General features: G+C 39.1%; 1 protein-coding gene across 1 annotated transcript in view; it reads left to right on the top strand.

The window, feature by feature from the left end:
* LOC135218260 (pentatricopeptide repeat-containing protein 2, mitochondrial-like) overlaps positions 1-21105 on the top strand; it is a 121504-nt gene that overhangs the window by 61225 nt on the left and 39174 nt on the right. Inside the window, exons 4-5 of the mRNA XM_064254433.1 lie at positions 1282-1476; positions 18047-18235. Of these exons, the coding sequence (XP_064110503.1) occupies positions 1282-1476; positions 18047-18235 (384 nt within the window). The remainder of the gene's footprint in view (positions 1-1281; positions 1477-18046; positions 18236-21105) is intronic.

A 21105-nucleotide genomic window follows, 5' to 3' on the forward strand; every position in this document is an offset into this window, starting at 1 on the left:
ACAAATGGTAATGCTAAAAATGAAACGGATGAACCTGATTTTGATTAATTCTCAAGTGACAATTAATCAAGCAGAACTGAGCAGCCTACATTATATTGCTGGTTACTGCATAAAAAAGGTTAAAAAGTCAAATAATCATTGTACGTTTTATCTTCAAACAATAGAGAGCAACCAGTCAACACAGACAGATCCTTCTCAAAGGTTGACTCTATTAAAAAAATGTAGAGAAAACTGCCTATTTTATAACATAGATGAAGTTTCAGTTTATTTCAGAATGCAGAAAATATTGCTAGGGCAAATGAAAATAGCTTTGGAAACTAGCAATTTATTAGGATGACTATTGCCGTGGGTAAACACTCGGACAAAAGATATAACCTTTCCTTCTTGCCATGACATTAAGGTTAGACTCCTGAAAGTTCCTCGTTGGATGAGTGGATTTCGCGCTCGGCTACCAATCTGGTGGTCCGAAGTTCAAATGTCGGCTTGGCCAACATGGAACCAGAGGAATTTATTACTGATGATAGAAATTCATTTCTCGATGTAATGTGGTTCGGATCCCACAATAAGCTGTAGGTCCCATTGCTAGGTAACCAACTGGTTCCTAGCTATGTAAAAATATCTAATCCTTCGGGCCAGCCCTAGGAGAGCTGTTAATCAGCTCAGTGGTCTGGTAAAACTAAGATATACTTATCTTTTAACTTAGACTCCTGAAGTTTTTCTTCACTTTAAGATTACATACTTATGCTAAAAAAACTAGAATATTCACAAGGCTCGGTCGTAAAACTCAAAAGGAAGTGAATTAAGGAGCAAGAGCATGATGATGAGAAAAGCTGTAATGAATATGGGTAAACAGTTAATTTTGAAACCATGTATAATATTTCATAATACTTATTATGTATTTTAAAGTTGAAACTGTAACAAAGTTATAAACTATCATGAGTGTTTTAATAAACATCTTAATTGTTGATAGAAAGCTTAAGTTAGCAATTAGTGGCATATGATAAAAGAGAGAGAGAGAGAGAGAGAGAGAGAGAGAGAGAGAGAGAGAGAGAGAGAGAGAGAAGAGCTGAGACATTGCTCAGGTGGATGAGCAGGGCTGAACAGGACAGGAGCAAGATGGCGCTCTGTCAAAAAGTTGGCCAAACTCTCTCTATATACGGCTCTGGTTGCGTGTATTATTGTGCATTGTAAAGTAGCAATAGGATTCATTTGATATTGCTTCTTGTTGTTAGAATTATTATAAATAGTTCAGGGAGAGTAAATATTGTTAAAACTTTGCAGGCTTTGAGATCAAAAGAACTTGAAGGATTTTTTGATCAAATTGCATCATACCAGTTGGCAATGGATCTACTATATAAAGGAGGCTTGTACCAGGATGCAATAGATGTTTTTGAAGAACTTCAGGAGAAGAGACTTAATGGCATAAAATATCCAAAAAACTGTTTGACTCTTGCCATAGCAGCATGTTATAAAATTGTAAGTATTTTTTTTCTTTTATCTCAACCCCATCAATCAAATCATTCCTACTCTCAGCCTCAGATGTTTCCAACCACACTTTCTGTTTACTAGAGAGAAGAATAATTGTTCATATATGCCATCTGGACTTATCAATAGGAACCAAGAGACCTTCACTGTATGTGTGTATAGTGATGAACATAACTCTTATGATATTTCCCCAGCTCCTTGCTTAACAGTCTTAGCAGTTTTCAGTAGAAAGTTTATACAGAATATGATATTATTGAGAAGATTGTTACATCAAGCACAATTCTAATGTTATCTAATGTAAAAAATACAATTTACAAGAAATATGTGAAGCAGGGAAGACAAGAAATGAGAAATTTCCCACATGAGAATACATACTACATATTCATTAATCGGTTACATTATATAGTAAGATACTGAAATACAGTAGCGAAGGAACTTTTGAATACATGAAAACTGAACTTAGGACCCCCCACAAGGTGTAATCATCATATCTTATCATTTTACATAGATAAACTAATATGGGGCAAAGGTGGTAAAATTAGAGATGATGAATGATGGACTGCAATCTGTAGAGCAAAGAGTCTGTGTTCTGATTTGCAATTCTTTCCTTGTCTGTCAGTGTTTGCTTCTAATACTCAAAAAGTGTATGGTATATGGCAATAGAAACAGAATTCAAGGTGTCATGACAAATTTATCTGAAAATACATAAAATAATGTACTCATTAAAACTGAACAAAAGATTATAATTAAATATACAGATAAGTGTAATAAGTAAAATATCAAATATATAATTGTACAGGTACAGTGGAACCTCCCATGAAATCCGAAACATACAAAAACTGAAACAATAATTCCCATAAGGAATAATGTAAATACATTTAAAGCGTTCCAGACTCCCAAAAATATTAAATATATATATATTTTATAGGGAATAAACACAGTTTTACTCACAGGAAACAATGAGAAATAAATATAAATGACTAATGAAATGAATGAATGAACATTTAACATCACTCTTACCTTTATGGAAAACATGTTAGTGTATGAAAGATGGAGGGGAGGGGAGAGGGAGGAGGAGAGGTTATTGTTTGGAAGGAGAGTCTCCATCTAGAAGGACTTAAGGTATCAAGAACCTATCTGGGATTACTTCTCTTCATTTTTTACTGGCACTATTTGAGGTTACTTCCCCTCTTTGTTTTTTACTTGACCTCTGTCATAACAAAACTGTCCAGAGACATTTGTTTCTGGCGTTTCTTTAAAATTTGCCTAAAGTTAAACATGGCATTTTCATTAAACATGGAGACACAGATTACCACTTCTTTGTTGGGAGGATAATTCTTTGCAAAATTTTTTACATCATTCCACTTTGCAAACGTCCTTAATCCCAGAAGTAGGCACATTCCTTATGTCCATTCCTTTTCTGAATTTTTCAAACCAGCTTCTGCTGACCTTAAATTCACTAACAGCAGTGGTGGATGTAGGCATTTTCTCACTGAGATTGGCAAGCAACTTCCTCCAACACTTTGCTACGAGTTCTTTCTTAAATTCTAGTGTTTCTCGCCTTCTTTACAGAATGGCTAGCACTTGGAACTTTCTTTGGCCCCATGATGGCTTATTTAGTAGTTGCGCTCGAATAAAAAGTACAAAAAGCACAAAAACATGAAATACAAAAGCAGAGTGGGTCACGAAAGAAGATGGGATGCTTAGTTTGGATGCTTGATACTGGCCCAGTCATGCGCTTGGCCCCGGCTGGAGCATTTCCGAGTGTGCAAAAACCGAGGAAATGTACAAAAAGAGAGGCATACGAAAACCAAGGTTTGACACTATGTGTAATAAGTAAAGTAGCAAAATACAGGTGAATGTCAGTTCTCAAGTGCTTTCCATCATGAACAATGAAAAATGTCTCGGTTGTCAAACATATCCTTGGTTCTCAAATAACCAATGGCAGTTTGTGGGAATATATATTGCAGTTTGGAACCTGTATGAGGCTTGTCCCTCTGTCATTCTTGCATGTGAGTTTTTTCCATATTTTGTTTTCAATATTCATATTTAAATAAGTTACTGTGGAGCCAAAGAAGGTTAGTGGTAGCAGCAAACCAAACAGAATATAGAGGTAAAATATGAGGGTGGAGTTTGCATGTTTGATCTTGCTCTGCAGTTTGATATGCTGAAGCCTATGATCTGCCCAATTCCCAAAAATAAATGTACCATCCAAGGAGCTCATGTTGCAAAAAGGGGTGAAATATTATATGAAACAAAGATCACTGACAGTTGGTGGAGGAATTAAGTAATATTATATAAGGTGTCAGGTTTACTTAATGGTTCCCAGAGCTATAAGCAAATTGTTCTGAATTCAGCATTTGTATTTAATTTGCTGAAACTAACTGAATTCAAAGTTTTATGTGCATCACCATGTTCTGAACTAATGAGAAGCAAGCCTTCATTAATCTTAGCTCTTTCATCAGTTATTCCCCCTGAAGATATGTTGCTGTCTGCATCAGCTAACAAATGATTCACTGTATAGGATTCTAGCCAACTTTTGTCAGGATTTGTATCTTCAACTTGTCCACAGAAACGTGTGGCTTGTGATATTACAGCTGCCTGATTTATTCTTCTATACCTAAGAGTGTTAGTACTATTATTATTATTAGTGTTATTATTAATATTATTAGTACTGTTATGGTTATTGTTAGTGGTGTTATTAGGGTTAGTATTTCCCTGAGACATTAAGGTTTGCGAAATTGGCACTGGGATTTGTTAAAGGCTTTCTGCATTTCACCAAAAATAAAAAATATTCACATATGCTACTCATTATTATACAAAAAATCATATATGACATTAGGCATAACAGCATCAAAGAAATTTTTCAAATAAAATGGTACACAAACATACTGTAACAGTATGCAATAAATCATATATCACCAACTGAGTGTTAAGTAAAATGAACAAAAATATTTAGAATTCCTATCAATCAAACATCTGTCCAAAAAAGAAATTAATGCAATAAAATTTGTATACCCTTATTGAGAGAATTCAGAAAGTTCTGTATTTTCTAAGAGAGAGAATAAGCAAATTTTCAAACATTCATACAGAGAGAGAAAAAAAAAATCAGTTTCATCACAACTTACGTATGTTTCTGTTGTCGTTCTTTTTACTTGGATTTCGATAACACTTTCTTTGTTGTCGGCACTCAAATTCAACTGTTGTGTTTCAAATTCAATCTTGACTGACACTGAGTTTTTCTCATTTTGTTGTTTGGCGAAGATCTGTTCTTGTCAAAAAATTCTTTAGTAAAGTTGATTCTTAAGCAGGAATATTTCTCATGCATTTTGCAATGCACCCTTTCGTTTTAAATAGGTTGTGTATGAAATCTGTTTTGGAGTGTGTCGGTAGCCACCAACACACGGCTTTGTTGCGGCTGCTGTGTTATGATACTCGTCATTTCACTTTATGCTTCTGTTGTGGAATATTGCTGTTTCACGTACGTTGTTGCTGCTCTGTTTTCTCGTTGTTCTATCTTGGGGGAATAATGTTTCTTCATTGTGGGTTTTATAAGTAGTAGTGTTTATGAATTATTATGTCACTTCGTTCTGCTTCAGCCGTTGACGTTTATAGCATGAATGTTTTCTTCAATGTTATGATTCACTTTGCTGTCTGTTTTTAAATTCTTGAGTCGATTCGTATTGTCGGACTTCTGGTATGTGTATTTCATACTGCACTTTTTACGTCTTTTTCAGATCCCATTTAGCTGGCACCATTTGTGATGTCCTTCTTTCTTATTTTTATTTGTTCTCTTTACTTTGTTTTAGTCTATAGATCCTTTATCATTTCTTGCTTTATTTATTGTTAGTTGTTAGAGTCTCGGGAGGCTTAGGAAGACACAGTGCAGGTTTCTTACTTAATTAACACACTAGTAAAATATACATATTACAAGTTAAGTATATGACTACGAATCAAATCTTCTAACCCACAACTGTGAGGTTCTGGACCCCACACCGCTTCTGTTCTCGGCCCAGTTCCTTCTGCTTTTCCTTTCTCTGCTTCTCTGCTTGCCTTCTGGAAGATTCTTCAAAGGAAATTGTCCCATCTACCATAGGTGGGGAATTTTCTACTGTCCCGCCTGGTAGTGGTCCTTATTGGTTGAAGATTATCCATGACTTCCCTTGGGTGTCCTCCCCTTATGGGTGGAACTAATGACGTCACCGGAACTGTTGAGTTTCTGGTGAAAGATCAAAACCCAGGGCACAGGTGAGAATTTTAATGGACGTGCTTATATTAGAACTTCGCGTGTGTTATGGCTATTGTTCAAGACTCTTCCTGTGACTAATTCTTTCTCTCTCTCTGTCTTGTTTCTCTATTATTCGTTCCATCTCTCCTTCTCTGTCTTATCATTTTCTCTCTTTTATATTTACGCTATTCCTAACTGACATTCTCCTAGCTATCATTACAATGGCACCATAACTCTATTATTGATGCCTTATGGCGCGCCATAAATCGCCGATTTTATAGCACTAGACAAGGCCCATAAAACCAGATCGCCAATAACCGAGTCCGCTGATAACCGGGGACTGCCTGTAGTTGACTCTATATAACAGTACAACAGTACAGAAAAGAATATTTTATCACTGTTGATATTTTATCTCTATTTACTGTGAAAATATTTTGAATGCAAATTTCATATGTAGGCAAGACAAAACCAAACAGGCTTTAGCAAGTTCATTGATGCTATGGAATGAGTGTGTGCATATGTATGTATAAATACTGTACGCAGAAGATTTTGTTAATCTTTTGTATATTAAAATAAAAAAAGAGAAAATACAGTAAAATATAAACAAGAATACATAACCAATCCTAAGATATATGTATATGTACAGCCAAACCTTGGATTTCGTATGATATGGTTTTCGTCGACTTTTTCCAGTGAGATTTAGACTCTGGTTTTGTACATTTCCTCAGATTTTGTACACCTGGAAATACTCCTTCGAGGGCCCAACTCACGACTAACTGTACGAGCACCCAAACAAAGCATCCCATGTTCTCTATAACTTATTCTGCCATTGTGTTCATTGTTTTTTGTGCTTTTTTATTTGAGGGCAATGGCTAAATAAGCTATCATGGGGCCAAAGAAAGTTCCAAGTCTCAGTCCTTCTCTAAAAAAAGGTGAGAAACACTATAGAATTTGAGAAAGAACTCATAGCAAAGAAAGAAAGTGATATATGTATGGCTGATCTCCCTAGGATGTACGGTAAGTCCCCTATCAACAATCCGCTCCATCTTAGTGAAGAAAAAAGAAATTAAGGCAGCTGATGTTGCAAAAGGGGTAATGTTATTAACGAAATAGAGATTGCAACTGATTGAAGATGTTGAGAAGTTGTTAGTGGTTTGGATTAACGAAAAACAGTTAGTAGGAGATAGTGTATCAGAGGCAATAATTTGTGAAAAGGCAAGGATGTTGCATGCTGAGCTCAGTAAGAAAAGGCCTACAGCAAGTGCTGTTGTTAGTGAATTTAAGGTCAGCAGAGGCTGGTTTGAAAAACTCAAAAAGCAAATGGGCATACCTAATGTGCCTACTTCAGTGATTAAGGACATGTTTGCAAAGTGGAGAGATGTAAAAAATTTTGTGAAGAATTACCATCCCAACAAAGATGTTGCAAACCTTGTCTCCAACATGTTAATGACAATGCCTTGTTTCATTTTAGGCAAGTTTTAAAGAGACATGAGAAACAAATGTCTCTGGACAGCTTTCTTGTGTGACAGGGGGTCCAGTGACTCAAGCTGGTCCTAGTTCCAGTTATAAATGAAGAAAGGAGGTAACCCCAAATAATGCCAGTAAAAAAGATACCTGAAGTCCTTCTGGAGGGGGATTCCCCTTCCAAAGAATAACTTTTCCTCCTCCCCCTCTCTCCCCTCCTCTATGTCTTCCATATGCTAACAAGAATCTTCCATAATGGTGAGAGTGATGTTCAGTGTTTATTTATCCATTTCATTAGTCATTTATATTTATTTCTCATTGTTTTCTGTAAGTAAAATTGCGTTTATTCTTTATAAAACTTATTTTTTTTGGTACAGGCAGCCCTAGTTATTGGCGGTGGTTCCGTTCACAGGGGGTTGCTGATAAGCTAAAACCGCTGTTAACCAAAACTTGGCAATTTATGGCGCCATAATTGCACTTATGGTGCTATAAGATGCCGATAACCGGAACTTGGCTCTTTATGGCCCCATAGATTGCCGATTTTATGACTTGAGACAAGTGCCATAAAACGAGATCGATGATAACCAGGGACTGCTGCCTGTATTTGAGGGCGCCTGGAACGCATTATAATTATATTTACATTATTCCTTATTGGAATTATTGTTTTGGATTTCATACGCTTTGCACTTCCTGAGACGTTCTGGAAAGATTATGTACGAAAACCGAGGTTCCACCGTATAAAATAGTGAAGGAGTGTGTGCAGTACTGTATGTACGTAAGCCTCACTGTAAACATACTTCAGTTCTCTCTCTCTCTCTCTCTCTCTCTCTCTCTCTCTCTCTCTCTCTCTCTCTCTCTCTCTCTACCATATTGCAGTATGTACTCTACATATCCTATAATGAAGTATGAATTATTGTACTATCATGAACTTAAAAACCACAAAACTGAACAAAGTCCAGAAAGTTCTAGACACCATGGAGTGAGTGTGTCCATACCTACATGTAGCCCTTTTTTTTTCTTTGTTTGATTATTGTACTCTATTTTGTTAAAAGTTTAGTTTACTCCAAATATGAATATCACACATACCATAACAGTACAGAAGAGGATATTTTATACCTATATTTCTTCTGTAATCACCATAGAAATATTTAAAATGTGAATTTCAAATATAGACAAGACAAAGCAAGTTTACAGACGCCATCAAATGAGTGTGTGCATACCCTACACACTCAATTACATTTATATTTTGGTTTAACAGAAAAAAAGAAAATGCAGTAAAAATATAAACAAGAATGCTGTAGCATAAAATATGAATAAAAATGTAAATGAGTGTGTGTTACTGTACTTAGACTTTGATGTACTAAACATACATCAGTTATTGTTCCCTCTTCCTCTCTCCACACAGTCTCCACCCAAACCCCTCCCCCCCTCTCCTTGGAAACTTCTTGAGTCCTCCCACACCCCCAAATACCTTTTCTCAGTCAGTGTGAGTGTAAGCAGTGTTGCCAAAAATTTTTTTTGTGAGGCTGCAAAATATCAACCATCACAGGGTGGTTTGTCAAATTTTTAAAAATCCATATATAGTGTATTTCATTTATCTTTCAAATTTTTAAAAATCCATATACGTATAGTGTATTTCATTTATCTTTGGTGCCATGGTCAGGGTGTGTCGCATAGTGTTGAGTTCTGGATAATGACATTCTGGGTAATTTAGGGTTACGTACTGCATATGCATGTGTGAATGGCAATACTGTATGTTATCCAATAGGGGTTTACAACAAAATTTCATCCTAAATACCCTCAGGACAACATACTACTTATATGGGATCTGTTCACATGCACTCATGAAAGGAAAGGAGGATGCAAACAAGACAGTGAAACCCTTCTTTTCTATGATTCAATCAGGTATTTAACCCTTAGTGGACGATGGCTTCTCAGAAGTAGTAATGCTAACAGGTTTGGGGTGGTGGATGGATGGATCCTGTAGATAAGCAATATTAAGCGCCATCGATTTGGAAAGAATTGGGCAGGAAAGTGGTACCAATACTTCTATAGTCCGTAAATTAACTAATGACAACTTTTACACTGGCTAAAATCAAGACTCAACGGCTCATGAAGGCTTATTACTAATTTTGACTTCAAGGGGGAATGTACTGCTTCTCTGTCTCATATGACATCTTTTATAAATTTGCCCTTAAATATACCAAGGGCTGCTGTTGGTTTTAGTTCTTGTCTTTTACGATAGTATGTCAGTTGTAAATGTAATTTTCATACATTCAACTTCCCTGTCAGATATATACTTAGATATAGACTCCGTCGTCCCCGACAGAAATTCAAATTTCGCGGCACACACTACAGGTAGGTCAGGTGATCCCGCCGCCTGCCGCTGGGTGGCAGGAATAGGAACTATTACCTGACTTGATTTTCGAATTTCATTACGCCGTTGATCTTTTGGACTGCTATTTGGTGACGTATTGGATCTTTGGTTTGGCATACGCTATTGTGGACTGTTTTTGGATTTTGGATTTGGAATTTCTCATAATGTCTGACGTTTCGATTTCGTTCAGAGTGTGTGTGAATGAGAGTTGTTATGTGAGACTACCGAAAGCTTCGGTGGATCCTCACACCACTTGTAAAAATTGTAGAGGGAATGTATGCTCGCAATTGAATACATGTGATGAGTGCAAGGATTTGAATGAGGAGGAATGGAAGTTGCTTGATTCCTCCTTAAGAAAGTTGGAAAGAGACAGGGCTAGAAAAGCCTCTTCCAAAAGTGTAAGTAGGTCGGTCTCTAACGAGCCAGTTAGCGGACTATTGCCTATTGCTAACCCAATTGTTTCCTCCCATACAGCTTTACCTTCCCGATTATCTGACTCGGCAAGCTCAACATCCGAAATTGCGAGTCTGAAAGCTTCGCTTAAGCATATGGAGCAAAAAATTAAGGAACTGGAAGGTAAGTGCAGTGAAAGTGTTCCCAGTGAAGTGGAGGGTGCGTCTGATCGGCTCTGTCTCGCTCCCAGGCCTAGACCTCTTTCAAGCTCCCAAGCCCAGTGGAGAAGAAATGTCGAAAGCCGCAGGGAGGTTTCAGAGAATCCCCACCGGTCAGGTGTCCCCTCGGCAGACCCTGTAGTTACGTCCCGGGCTGCCAAGGATAGTCGTTGGAAAGACGTCCTTAAACAGTGTTTTTCTTCGTCTGATTCATCATCTAAAAAAGGATGGAGTTCAGATAGATTGTCGAGACCTTCGAAGAGATCTTGGAAGTCTCCGTCATTTTATTCAAGCCCTGAAGAATTTCCGGAAGAATATCCTCCGGAGAAGAGAAGGAAGGAAGTTTATTCAGAAGCTCCTTCTCCTTCGTCGGAGATTGGAAAGAAGGATGTAGCTACGAAGATTTTGGAGGATATGCAAAAACAGATATCTTCGCTAGTAGGAGTTCTTAAATCGGATCCTCCTAGAAGGAAGGATAGATTTCTTCCGATTAAAAGATCCTGTCCTTTAGAACTCTCCGAGAGCTCGGACGAGGCGCCTGCCAGGAGCCTGGCGCCAACCAGACGTCAGGCTACTGTCAGGCGCAAAACGCCGTCAAGGCGAGAAGACACATATAGATATCTACCTGGATCTCCTACTAGAAGGAAAGCGCCTGAGGCGTCTGAATCGAGGCGGAAATTTGAAACTCCCGAAATCGGACGAACTCCTGAAATGAGGCGCAAAGCGCCTGAAGTGAGGCGCAAAGTGGCTGAAGCTCCTGAAACTTCTGGAGCGAGGCGCAAAGTGCCTGGAGCGCCTGAAATGAGGCGTAAAGCTCCTCAAATAACGGAAATGAGGCGCAAGGCGCCTGAAGAGCCTGAAGCGGCTGAAAGGAAACGTAAAACTCCTGGAGAGCCTGGAGCATCTGAAAGGAGAAGTAGAGCGCCTGGAGAGCCTGAGGTGCCTGAAATGAGGCGCAAAGCGCCTGGAGAGCCTCAAGCGCCTGAAAGGAGAAGCAAAGCGCCTGGAGAGCCTGAGGCGCCTGAAACGAGGCGCAAAGCGCCTGAAGAGCCTGAATGGAGGCGCAAGGCGCCTGGAAAGCCTGAGGATCCTGAAACAAGACGCAAAGCGCCTAGAGCGCCTGAGGCGCCTGAAGCCAGGCATAAAGCGCCTGAAGAGCCTAAGCCTGTTTCCAAATATCGAGCGCCTGACATCCATCATATGACAGGCAGGTGCAAGGATTTATACAATCCAGGATATGATTCGGACGAGTTATCGGAATTTGAAGTGGACTTGGAGGCTCCTCTGTGGGATTTTTCTCAAGATCAATTTTCCCCTGACAGGGTCTCTAGGTGTCGCACAGGCGATCGTAGCCCCTGTCAGGAAGGAATTGATCATGGAAAAAGGGAAAGACATTTAAGGACTTCTCCTGGTAGGGACGAAAGGTGTCGCACAGGCGACCGTCGTCCTTGTCAGGAAGGCCTTAGTGTAAAAGAACAACATCGGCCTTCTCCTGGCAGGGACTCAAGGTGCCGCACAGGCGGCCATAGCCCTTGTCAGGTTGCAGTCGGTGTTGCTACAAGCCCTTTACATTCCCGAGAGAGGAGTCCTCCGGTCGCACACTCATCTCCGAATAGAACTCAACCAGAATTGGAAGATGTCTCGGACTCTGAAGAAAACAAGGGGGCAGGTCTTACAGATTATAAGACATTAACAGCCCTCTTGTTAAAAGAATTTGGAGAGTCTCTGAGTCCTGCTGCCCCTCCTTCTCCTCGGTCTTTATTTTTGAGTGCGAAGGCTGCAAAGTCTTCCTCTTTCTTGAAGATGCAACCGACCATATCAATGAAGAGGGCTTTGCAGTCGGTCGGAAATTGGCTTAAAACCAAGGAGGAGGCGGGAAAGACTGTGTTTACCTGTCCCCTTTCCAGGCTATCAGGAAGGAGAGGGATTTGGTATAGCACAGGAGGATCTATGGGACTTTCTCTTCCCTCATCTGCTGAAGTGGACTTCTCGACCTTGGTGGATTCAGCAAGAAACATGCACTTCCATTGGCCAAAACAAGCTGGACAATGTCAGAAATGGACCATCTCCTCTAGGGAATATTCCATGTCTTGGAAGTTTTTAACTTCCTAGATTGGTCCCTTGGGGCTTTGGCCAAGAAGACGCAAGACCCTCAGTTTTTGGAACCAGAAGTCTTGCATAGTGTTTTGGCATGTATGGATAAGGCAGTGCAGGATGGATCGGCTGAAGTGGCATCCCTGTTCGGGACAGGAGTATTGAAGAAGAGGTCTGTCTTTGGTTCATTTCTTACCAAAGCAGTCTCTCCAGAACAGAGGGCTTCTCTTTTATACGCCCCTCTGTCTAAACAGCTGTTTCCTTCTCAGTTGGTAAAGGACATTTCCCATACGCTTACTGAGAAGGCAACACAGGATTTGCTGTACATTCTGCTAAGAAGCCTAGACCAGCTGCTTCTGTCTCGAAGAGGGAGCCAAGACCTGCCCAACAGCCCTTTCGAGGTAGAACTTTTAGCCGAGCCCCAAGGAAGAGAGGAGGAGATAAAAGAGGAAGATCTTCCATCAGAGTTCCGAGGAAGAACGCTAAATGAGGTTCCAGTCCTCCAAACACCAGTAGGGGCCAGGCTTCTGAGATTCTCAGAAGCATGGACTTCAAGGAAAGCAGATTCTTGGTCCCTACAAGTTCTAAGGAAAGGATACCTCATCCCCTTCAAGAACAGACCTCCATTGACGACGACACTGAGGGAGCTGTCAGCGAGATACAAAGACCCTGTAAAGAGAGAGACCCTTCTTGGGTTGGTTCAGCAAATGTTGGAGAAGGAGGCCATCGAGATAGTACAGGATCCGCTCTCCCGGGGTTTTTTACAATCGCCTATTTTTTGGTGCCGAAAGCCTCGGGGGGGTGGAGGCCGGTCCTGGACGTGAGTGCATTGAATCTCTTCGTGGAGAAGACAAAGTTCTCCATGGAGACATCCAATTCGGTTCTCTCTGCTCTCTGTCCAGGAGATTGGATGGTCTCCCTCGACCTACAAGATGCGTACTTTCACGTCCCCCTGCATCATTCGTTGAAGAAATATCTTCGGTTCATGGTGCAGGGAAGGATTTATCAGTTCAGGGCTTTGTGTTTCGGCCTCTCGATGGCTCCTCAGGTGTTTACGGCGTTGATGAGGAACGTAGCAAGATGGCTGCATCTAAAGGGGGTGAGGATATCTCTTTACTTAGACGACTGGCTTATAAGAGCACAGACAAAACAAAAGTGCTTGGAGGACTTAGAGATAACTCTTCAATTGATCAGATCTCTCGGATTGCTCGTAAACCTCGAGAAATCTCACACGATCCCCAGTCAGACTATCGTCTATCTGGGGATTCGGATGGATTCTCGGGTTTTCAAGCGTATCCATCCCAGGAAAGAATTTCGAAAGGGTTGGGGAAAAAATCTCGGTCTTCCTAGAGAAGGAACGAAGCTCAGCGAGGGAATGGCTCAGTCTTCTGGGCACCCTTTCCTCGCTGGAGCAGTTCATCTCTCTAGGGAGGCTGAATATGAGACCCTTGCAGTTCCATCTAAGAAGGAGTTGGAACAGAAGAAAGGGAGATCTTTTGGATACCTTTCCCATAGGAGAGAGTATCAAAAACCACTTACGATGGTGGTTAGAACCGCTGAGAAGGAACGAAGGAGTGTCCTTGTCTCTTCAGAACCCTCACCTAGTGTTGTTCTCAGACGCTTCGGACACGGGGTGGGGAGCAACACTAGGGACAAAGGAGGTGTCAGGCAGTTGGACAGAAGAACAGAAGGCCTGGCACATAAATGCAAAGGAACTCTTAGCAGTACACTTGGCACTGCAATTTTTCGAGAACGAGGTCAGAGGCGTGGTGGTCCAAGTCAACTCGGACAACACCACGGCTCTGGCATACGTATATAAAAAAACAAGGGGGGACACACTCTTTCTCCCTTTACCAACTAGCAAGGGATCTGTTGATCTGGACAGAAGAAAGAGGGATACGACTCCTGAAGAGGTTCTTTCAAGGAGGAAAGAACATAAGAGTGGACAGATCAAGCAGAAAGAACCAGGTCCTTCCAACAGAATGGACCCTTCATTCGCAAGTCTGCCAGCGACTATGGTCTCTTTGGGGGAAGCCTCAAGTAGACCTATTTGCAACATTCCTCTCCAGAAGGATGGAGAACTTTTGTTCATTGGGGGACGATCCCAGAGCCCTATCCATAGATGCCATGCTCATGGATTGGAAGGGCATAGACGCTTATGTGTTTCCCCCATTCAAGATGCTGGGGGAAGTAATGAGAAAGTTCGTGTCCTCGGAAGGAATGAGGATGACATTGATCGCTCCTTATTGGCCTGCAAGAGAATGGTTCACAGAGGTACAGGAATGGATAGTGGACTTCCCCAGATCTCTTCCCGAAAGGACAGATCTGCTCAAACAACCCCACTTCGAGAGGTATCACAAGAATATCCACGCTCTCGCTCTGACTGCCTTTCGACTATCGAAAGATTGGTCAGAGCGAGAGGCTTTTCTCGCAAGGCGGCAAAAGCAATTGCTGGAGCAAGAAGGTCCTCAACCATGCGGATATACCAATCGAAGTGGGAAGTTTTCCGTAGATGGTGTAAGGCGAAGAAGCTGTCCTCCTCTGTGACCGAAATCGCTGATTTTCTTTTGTTTTTACGAGAAGAATCTCATCTGGCAGTGTCAACCATTAAAGGTTATAGGAGCATGTTATCAGCTGTGTTCAGGAATAGGGGCCTGAACATATAGAATGACAAAGATCTGCATGACTTAATTAGATCATTTGAAACTACAAAATTAAGAACTTCTCTCACCTCTAGTTGGAATCTGGATGTGGTTCTCAAATATCTTATGTCGGAGAGATTCGAACCTCCCGATAAAGCTACTTTCCGGGACTTAACTAGAAAATGTATTTTCTTAATAGCTCTTGCCACTGCGAAAAGAGTGAGTGAGCTGCAAGCGCTTGACTCGAGAGTGGGTTTTAAGAAGGATTCGACTGTATTGTCCTTTAAGCCTTTATTTTTAGCTAAAAATGAAAACCCCTCGAGACCTTGGCTTAGGACTTTCGAAGTAAAAGGGCTTTCTCAATTAGTTGGGAATGAAATGGAAAGAACATTATGCCCTGTGAGAACTTTGAAGTTTTACCTGCAGAAGAAGAAGCAGTTGCAGGGTTGCAATCAAAGTTTATGGTGTGCGGTTAATGACCCTAAAAGAGCTATCTCAAAAAAATGCCTTAGCATTTTTTGTTAGGAACATTATAACTGAAGCCCACATGAGTTGTGATAGTGAGGCATATAAGACCTTAAGGGTAAAAGCACACGAAGTACGTGCAGTCGCTACATCATTGTCGTTCAACAAGAACATGTCAATGAAGAACATCTTAGCGGCCACGTATTGGAGATGTAACTCAGTGTTCGCCTCACATTACTTGAAAGATGTGAGAGTGACATATGAGAGATGCTTCTCTCTAGGACCTTAAGTATCAGCGGATACAGTGCTGGGGAAAGGAGAGAAGACTGATCCTTAAATTTGTTTTTTGTCCTTATATTTTATATAGTGTGATTTTAAAATAATTTGGTGTTGAGTTTTTAGGTTGTTTGAAAGGTGTTTGGGGATAACGCCTTTCAATCGTAAATACTAATCCACGGTTAGGATCGGGTGATCGGGATCAGTGTTGTACTCCTTTGTATGCCAATAGGCATAGATATATTGTCATGTAAGTGGATAGGACCCCAGTGACAATTGCCATCAGGTTCTGTTGAGTAAGTGGATAAGACCCCATTGACAGTCCTTTCAAGAGTTCTCAGCCATAGGGCACACCCTCGCTGAAGCTTTTGAGGCGAAGCAGACTTCTAAGCACAAGCTATGAAATCTTCCGCCTAAACAGGTAGGAACTAGGGTATTGTTAATTAACTTGTATTACCTACAACATATGTTGTTTACCTATCAGGTCAGTAATTAGCTGTCTCTTGCCCTCCGCCAAAGGTGCCAATCAGTTAAGTATATATCTGACAGGGAAGTTGAATGTATGAAAATTATATTGTTATTGTACAATAAAGTTTCATACATACTTACCTGGCAGATATATACGATTGTATGGCCCACCCAGCCTCCCCTCAGGAGACAGGTGGAAGAGAAAATCTGGCTTAAAACAGTAATAGTTCCTATTCCTGCCACCCAGCGGCAGGCGGCGGGATCACCTGACCTACCTGTAGTGTGTGCCGTGAAATTTGAATTTCTGTCGGGGACGACGGAGTCTATAGCTAAGTATATATCTGCCAGGTAAGTATGTATGAAACTTTATTGTACAATAACAATATCATTTTCCAAAGAAAAGTGCAAAAAAACATTAGAAAAAACATGTACAAATAAAAAAGTTACTGAATCTTCGTTCTCTGTAAATTTATATAAATATTTTTCAACAAATATGCTAAAAATTTGTTACTGATTTTATTTCTTATCTTTTTTTGATATTGTGTGAGCAGTAATTATAATTTTACAAAATAAAATAATTTATTAGAAAAAACATGTATAAGTTGGTAAAATTTATGATTGCCTTGTAAAAGAGGCCCTACAAGGGGTTGTAAATAGCCATTTTCAACATCTCGTGGAGGGTAGGGAAAATTTTTTAGAATTTTTTTTCTTTCACCATGTGCATTTGCATATCTTCCTCTTTCCATTAATGTATTTTTTTCATAAATTAGCTGACCTCAAAGTTTACCAGCCTGGGGAGCTGCATATTGATTTTTTTACCCGTCCACTAAGGGTTAATAGCCATTTCTGCAAACGATTGTCTACCATCACTGAAGCCCGTTATCTTGAATGAATACTCCTTTGATTACAAAATGTGCAGAGTAATCAAAGGGGTACTTATTGACTCACTACCCATTATAGCGGGAAACAAAATGTTTAGTCGCTTACCCATCAACAGAAAGTTAGTTGTAAGTGAGTCATGCATATTAGAACATATCAAAAGATCAAACTGTGTAACACGAAGAAAGTTTATTGAAAATCCCTAAATTGAAAGAAGGCAAACCTGTGGAGGTATACAATGGACTGCAGACAAGACTATGGACTGGAAGTTATGTAAACAGGTCACTGGACTAAAAATCATATGACTATCTCACTCTAGAGATGATAGCAGGATCTATCGCAAGCCAAGGACAAGATTGCATAAATTGTTCTTGTATAAAAATATGTATGTAACAGGAAGAAAAAAAAATAGTTTCACTAGATGGATCTTTTTCTCCTATTAATACTAGTAATAATAATAGATCCTCTCAGAATAATATCTTAAAAAGTTTGTTGTAATAAATTTTTAAAGAATATTTTCTATTCTCATTGTTGTCTTGTTTTGGAATGAAGATGGCAAAGAATCAAGCTAGCAAAGGACATGTAAAAATTTTTTAAGGAAACATTTATTTATTTACTCAGAATAGACTTTTAGAGTACACAATTGCAAAGGAATGATTATATATAGGTTAGTTACAAGGTTATTTATAAAAAAATATTTGGTTCATAACACTGGTCCTATTGTGCTTATGTATTGTCATTATGTTATTAGATAATTAAATCTGACCACTGAGTCAAAATACTTATCTATAAGAAGGCTGGCCAAAGTAATGGGGCCACCTTTTTCATGAGAAATGATTGGTGGTCATACCGATGTCTTCAAACTTACAAGCCATGTATAAGTTAATGTTGGAAAAGTGAGGGATTATTACAGGTGATGGCTTGTCAGATAACTACTTCCAAACAAGTAATGAAGATTCAGTTGCTTTTTCCCAGGGAACTGCTCATATTTGTGTAAAATAACTGCTTTTGTGAACAAGGTCCATTTTGTTTAAAATATTTCCTTTCTCTTTTTCAGAACACTCCAGAAAGCTACCAAAAAATGATTGAAATTTTTGAAGGGTCACAAGAATATGGTACTCACCTCAATGTACGAATTATTTCATTTGCATCAGCACTTGCATTAAATCAGGGTTTCCCTCATATCTCCATAGAGATCCTTTCTAGAGCATTTAATGTGAGAAGGACTACCATTATGAATTTAAAAGTAAGTAGTAGGTATGATGAATTCATGTTGTTTTTGAGATTAAAATTTACTGCTTCTTTGAAGTTCTTTCTACTTTAAACTTGTGGAAAGAACTAAAATGAAAAATGCAAGAAAATATATTTGAAGCAGTCAAGGAAGTTGAGATGTATGTAGACCTGGACTTGGTTGTGGATTAAAACTTTATTGAGAGTACTATTTAATATTCCATGTCAGATGTACTCATGAAATCTTATCAGCTTTTTACAGATGGGTAAGAGAATGGATAGAAATATGTAATATAAGCACGTAAATAAATAAGTGATTACGTATAAGGAAAAAATTGCAGCTAAGCACAACTTCATCATTATGAAGAATATTGTTTCATACTCATTGTTGGAATAAAGTGGGTTAGTTCGCTAATTATTTAATATCTAATACTGCTTGTTTTATATTTTGTATTTTATTGTATGTTAAACATTTTTATTTTGTTTACTGTATACTAGTAGACAGTATATATTTTACATGTTTTTGTTTTTATACGATAATTGTTATAAATATTTTTGTGGAAATTCATATGGGAATTCCATCTTTTTTGGAGTAACAGTATTTTGCTTCAAACTTCCCTGATACCACCTATTTGACCCTTTTGGGTATTAAAAGCAGGCATTATGATGATTGGCAAAGGAGTCGTATAGTAATTGCATGAATCTGATCATGAATTTCAGTAGTCCACCATTGTTCTTTCTACTCCCTCTCTTACTCCTCTATGCACAAAAGCTGATAAGATTTGATAAGTGGCTTTTCTTAACAACATTCACTGAAGTCAAACCAAATGGGTAGAAGGGACCCTTGAAGCCTTGGTAGGCAACCCTTCTAAGAGATGGTTACTCTGAATACAAACTTTGTTCTAGAGTACAATAAAGCATTTATTCTCTTTTTTTTCCTTTCCTGTTTTTCGAAGTGTGTAGGACTGGCTGATGAGAAAGCAAAAGTTGCTTGGTGGATTATCAGGAAAGTGCCTTTGGCTTTACCTAATGTTTTTCTTTTGAGTGTTTTATAATTTCAAAATCCATCCTGACAGTTCTCCCCAGTTGTTGTGGCAAACTTAGTGGATTTCTTATTTGCCTTAAAGTATGCTGGCCCACCTTGTTGACTAGTTGCTTCTGGTGCTCTTTTAATGGTATTGTTTATTTTTCTGTTGATTTTTACAATGTTACTATTGTTATGAGTCTGTTTATTAGTTTTGCTAATGATTTTATATTGTTATTAATTCTAATTCTTTCAGGAGACATTGAGCTGATCCCTTGGCCTGTTACTTATTACAGCAAGAAGAATGATTTTATTTATCGTCATAACATCCTATTACAGGCACAAGATGTGGCTGTAGTAGACACTAAATCTGAATGACGCATTTATTGTCAAAAAGAGACTGGATTGTAGTTGCCATGAATTTCTGTTTTAAAATTATCAGTAAGTTCTACAATGAGTACTTGTTCACCGTTTACCTCAATACAAATTCGTATTGACAATTCTACAAATGACTCTTGGAATTAATTATAGTATGGCTCAGTCTCAGGATTCAAATGCTTCATTCATTATTTGTGGAGTCTGTAAAGCAAAACACAACAAGCTGCTAAAATCCAATTTCCACAGATCAACATGGCCGGTGTGCTCTTGAGTTCTGTGTATCTTCCAAGTTTGTCCAGTTAATTGAGGAACCCAAGCATATTTCTGGTAATAGATTAGACCTCATATTCACAGATGTTCCAGATAATTGCCAAGTCCAAGGTCTGTGAATATAAAGGCACTTCTGATAGTTGTGCTATGTAGATGAACATATCTGTAAATTAGTGTATTCCTAATTCCACCATGGGAAAAAAGTCTAGCTGAAATCTAGAGCCAATGGGGCACTACATATTTCAGATACTATTTTAGATCCTGATCCCAAGAAGTTATGAAATACTGATGGCTATCTTGAAAAGGCATGTCCCTAGAAAGGTCATCAAATTTAGGACAAATGACCAGCCATGGTTTGATGATATATGTAGGTGAGCTTACCATGACAAACAGACCAAATACCATGTGCTGCAAATAGAACTTAACCACACACCTTAGAGATATTACAATTATTCCTTAAAAAGGAAACTTTAAGGAATTACTCACCCTCATCTATGGTGGACCAAATTGGCATCATCTATCTTTGGGTCAGGCTCATCGTCCATTCCACCACTACTAACAGATGATGGTAGATTGGTTACTGGCCTTAGGGAAATGGCTGAACTGCTTCATTGAACTTTTGAAGCTAAGCAATCAGGTGAGGATGTCCCTCTCCATGATATTGTCATCCTGAAGCTGTTCTTACAAAATTTGTATTTTGCTCTAGGGATTGTAAGAAAATTCTAGATAATCTTGATAGCTGGTGTGGAGAAGATCTTGATGGTTTCATCCCTTTGTTTTTTAAAAAGTTTCTAGTGTGTTGTCTCTAATATTAGTAGATTCTATAGATTTTTATGTTGACGTTCTATCTTTAGGGATGAGTGCAAGCTTAGTAATACGTACAGTGCCTGCTCAAAGAGTGGCATATCTGTAGACTGCAGTAACTTCAGGGTAATTTCTATTCACCCTGTGCTCTCCAAGGTTGCTGTACAACTTATTTTTGAGCCATTATATAAGTATGTGGAATCTAAATGATTGTTAGCTGTAACTCAGTACAGTGGTACCTCAGGATACGAAATTAATCCGTTCTGAGGCAGCCTTCGTAACCTGAGTTTTTCGTACCTTGAACTGCATGTTACATGTAAATTGCCTAATTCGTTCCAAGCCCTACAAAAACACCCCAGTAAATTTTATAATAAAGCTAAATTGACCAATAAACAATGAAATACAGCAAT

Source organism: Macrobrachium nipponense, chromosome 9 (assembly GCF_015104395.2).
Source record: "Macrobrachium nipponense isolate FS-2020 chromosome 9, ASM1510439v2, whole genome shotgun sequence".
NCBI classification, from domain to species: Eukaryota; Metazoa; Arthropoda; class Malacostraca; order Decapoda; family Palaemonidae; genus Macrobrachium; species Macrobrachium nipponense.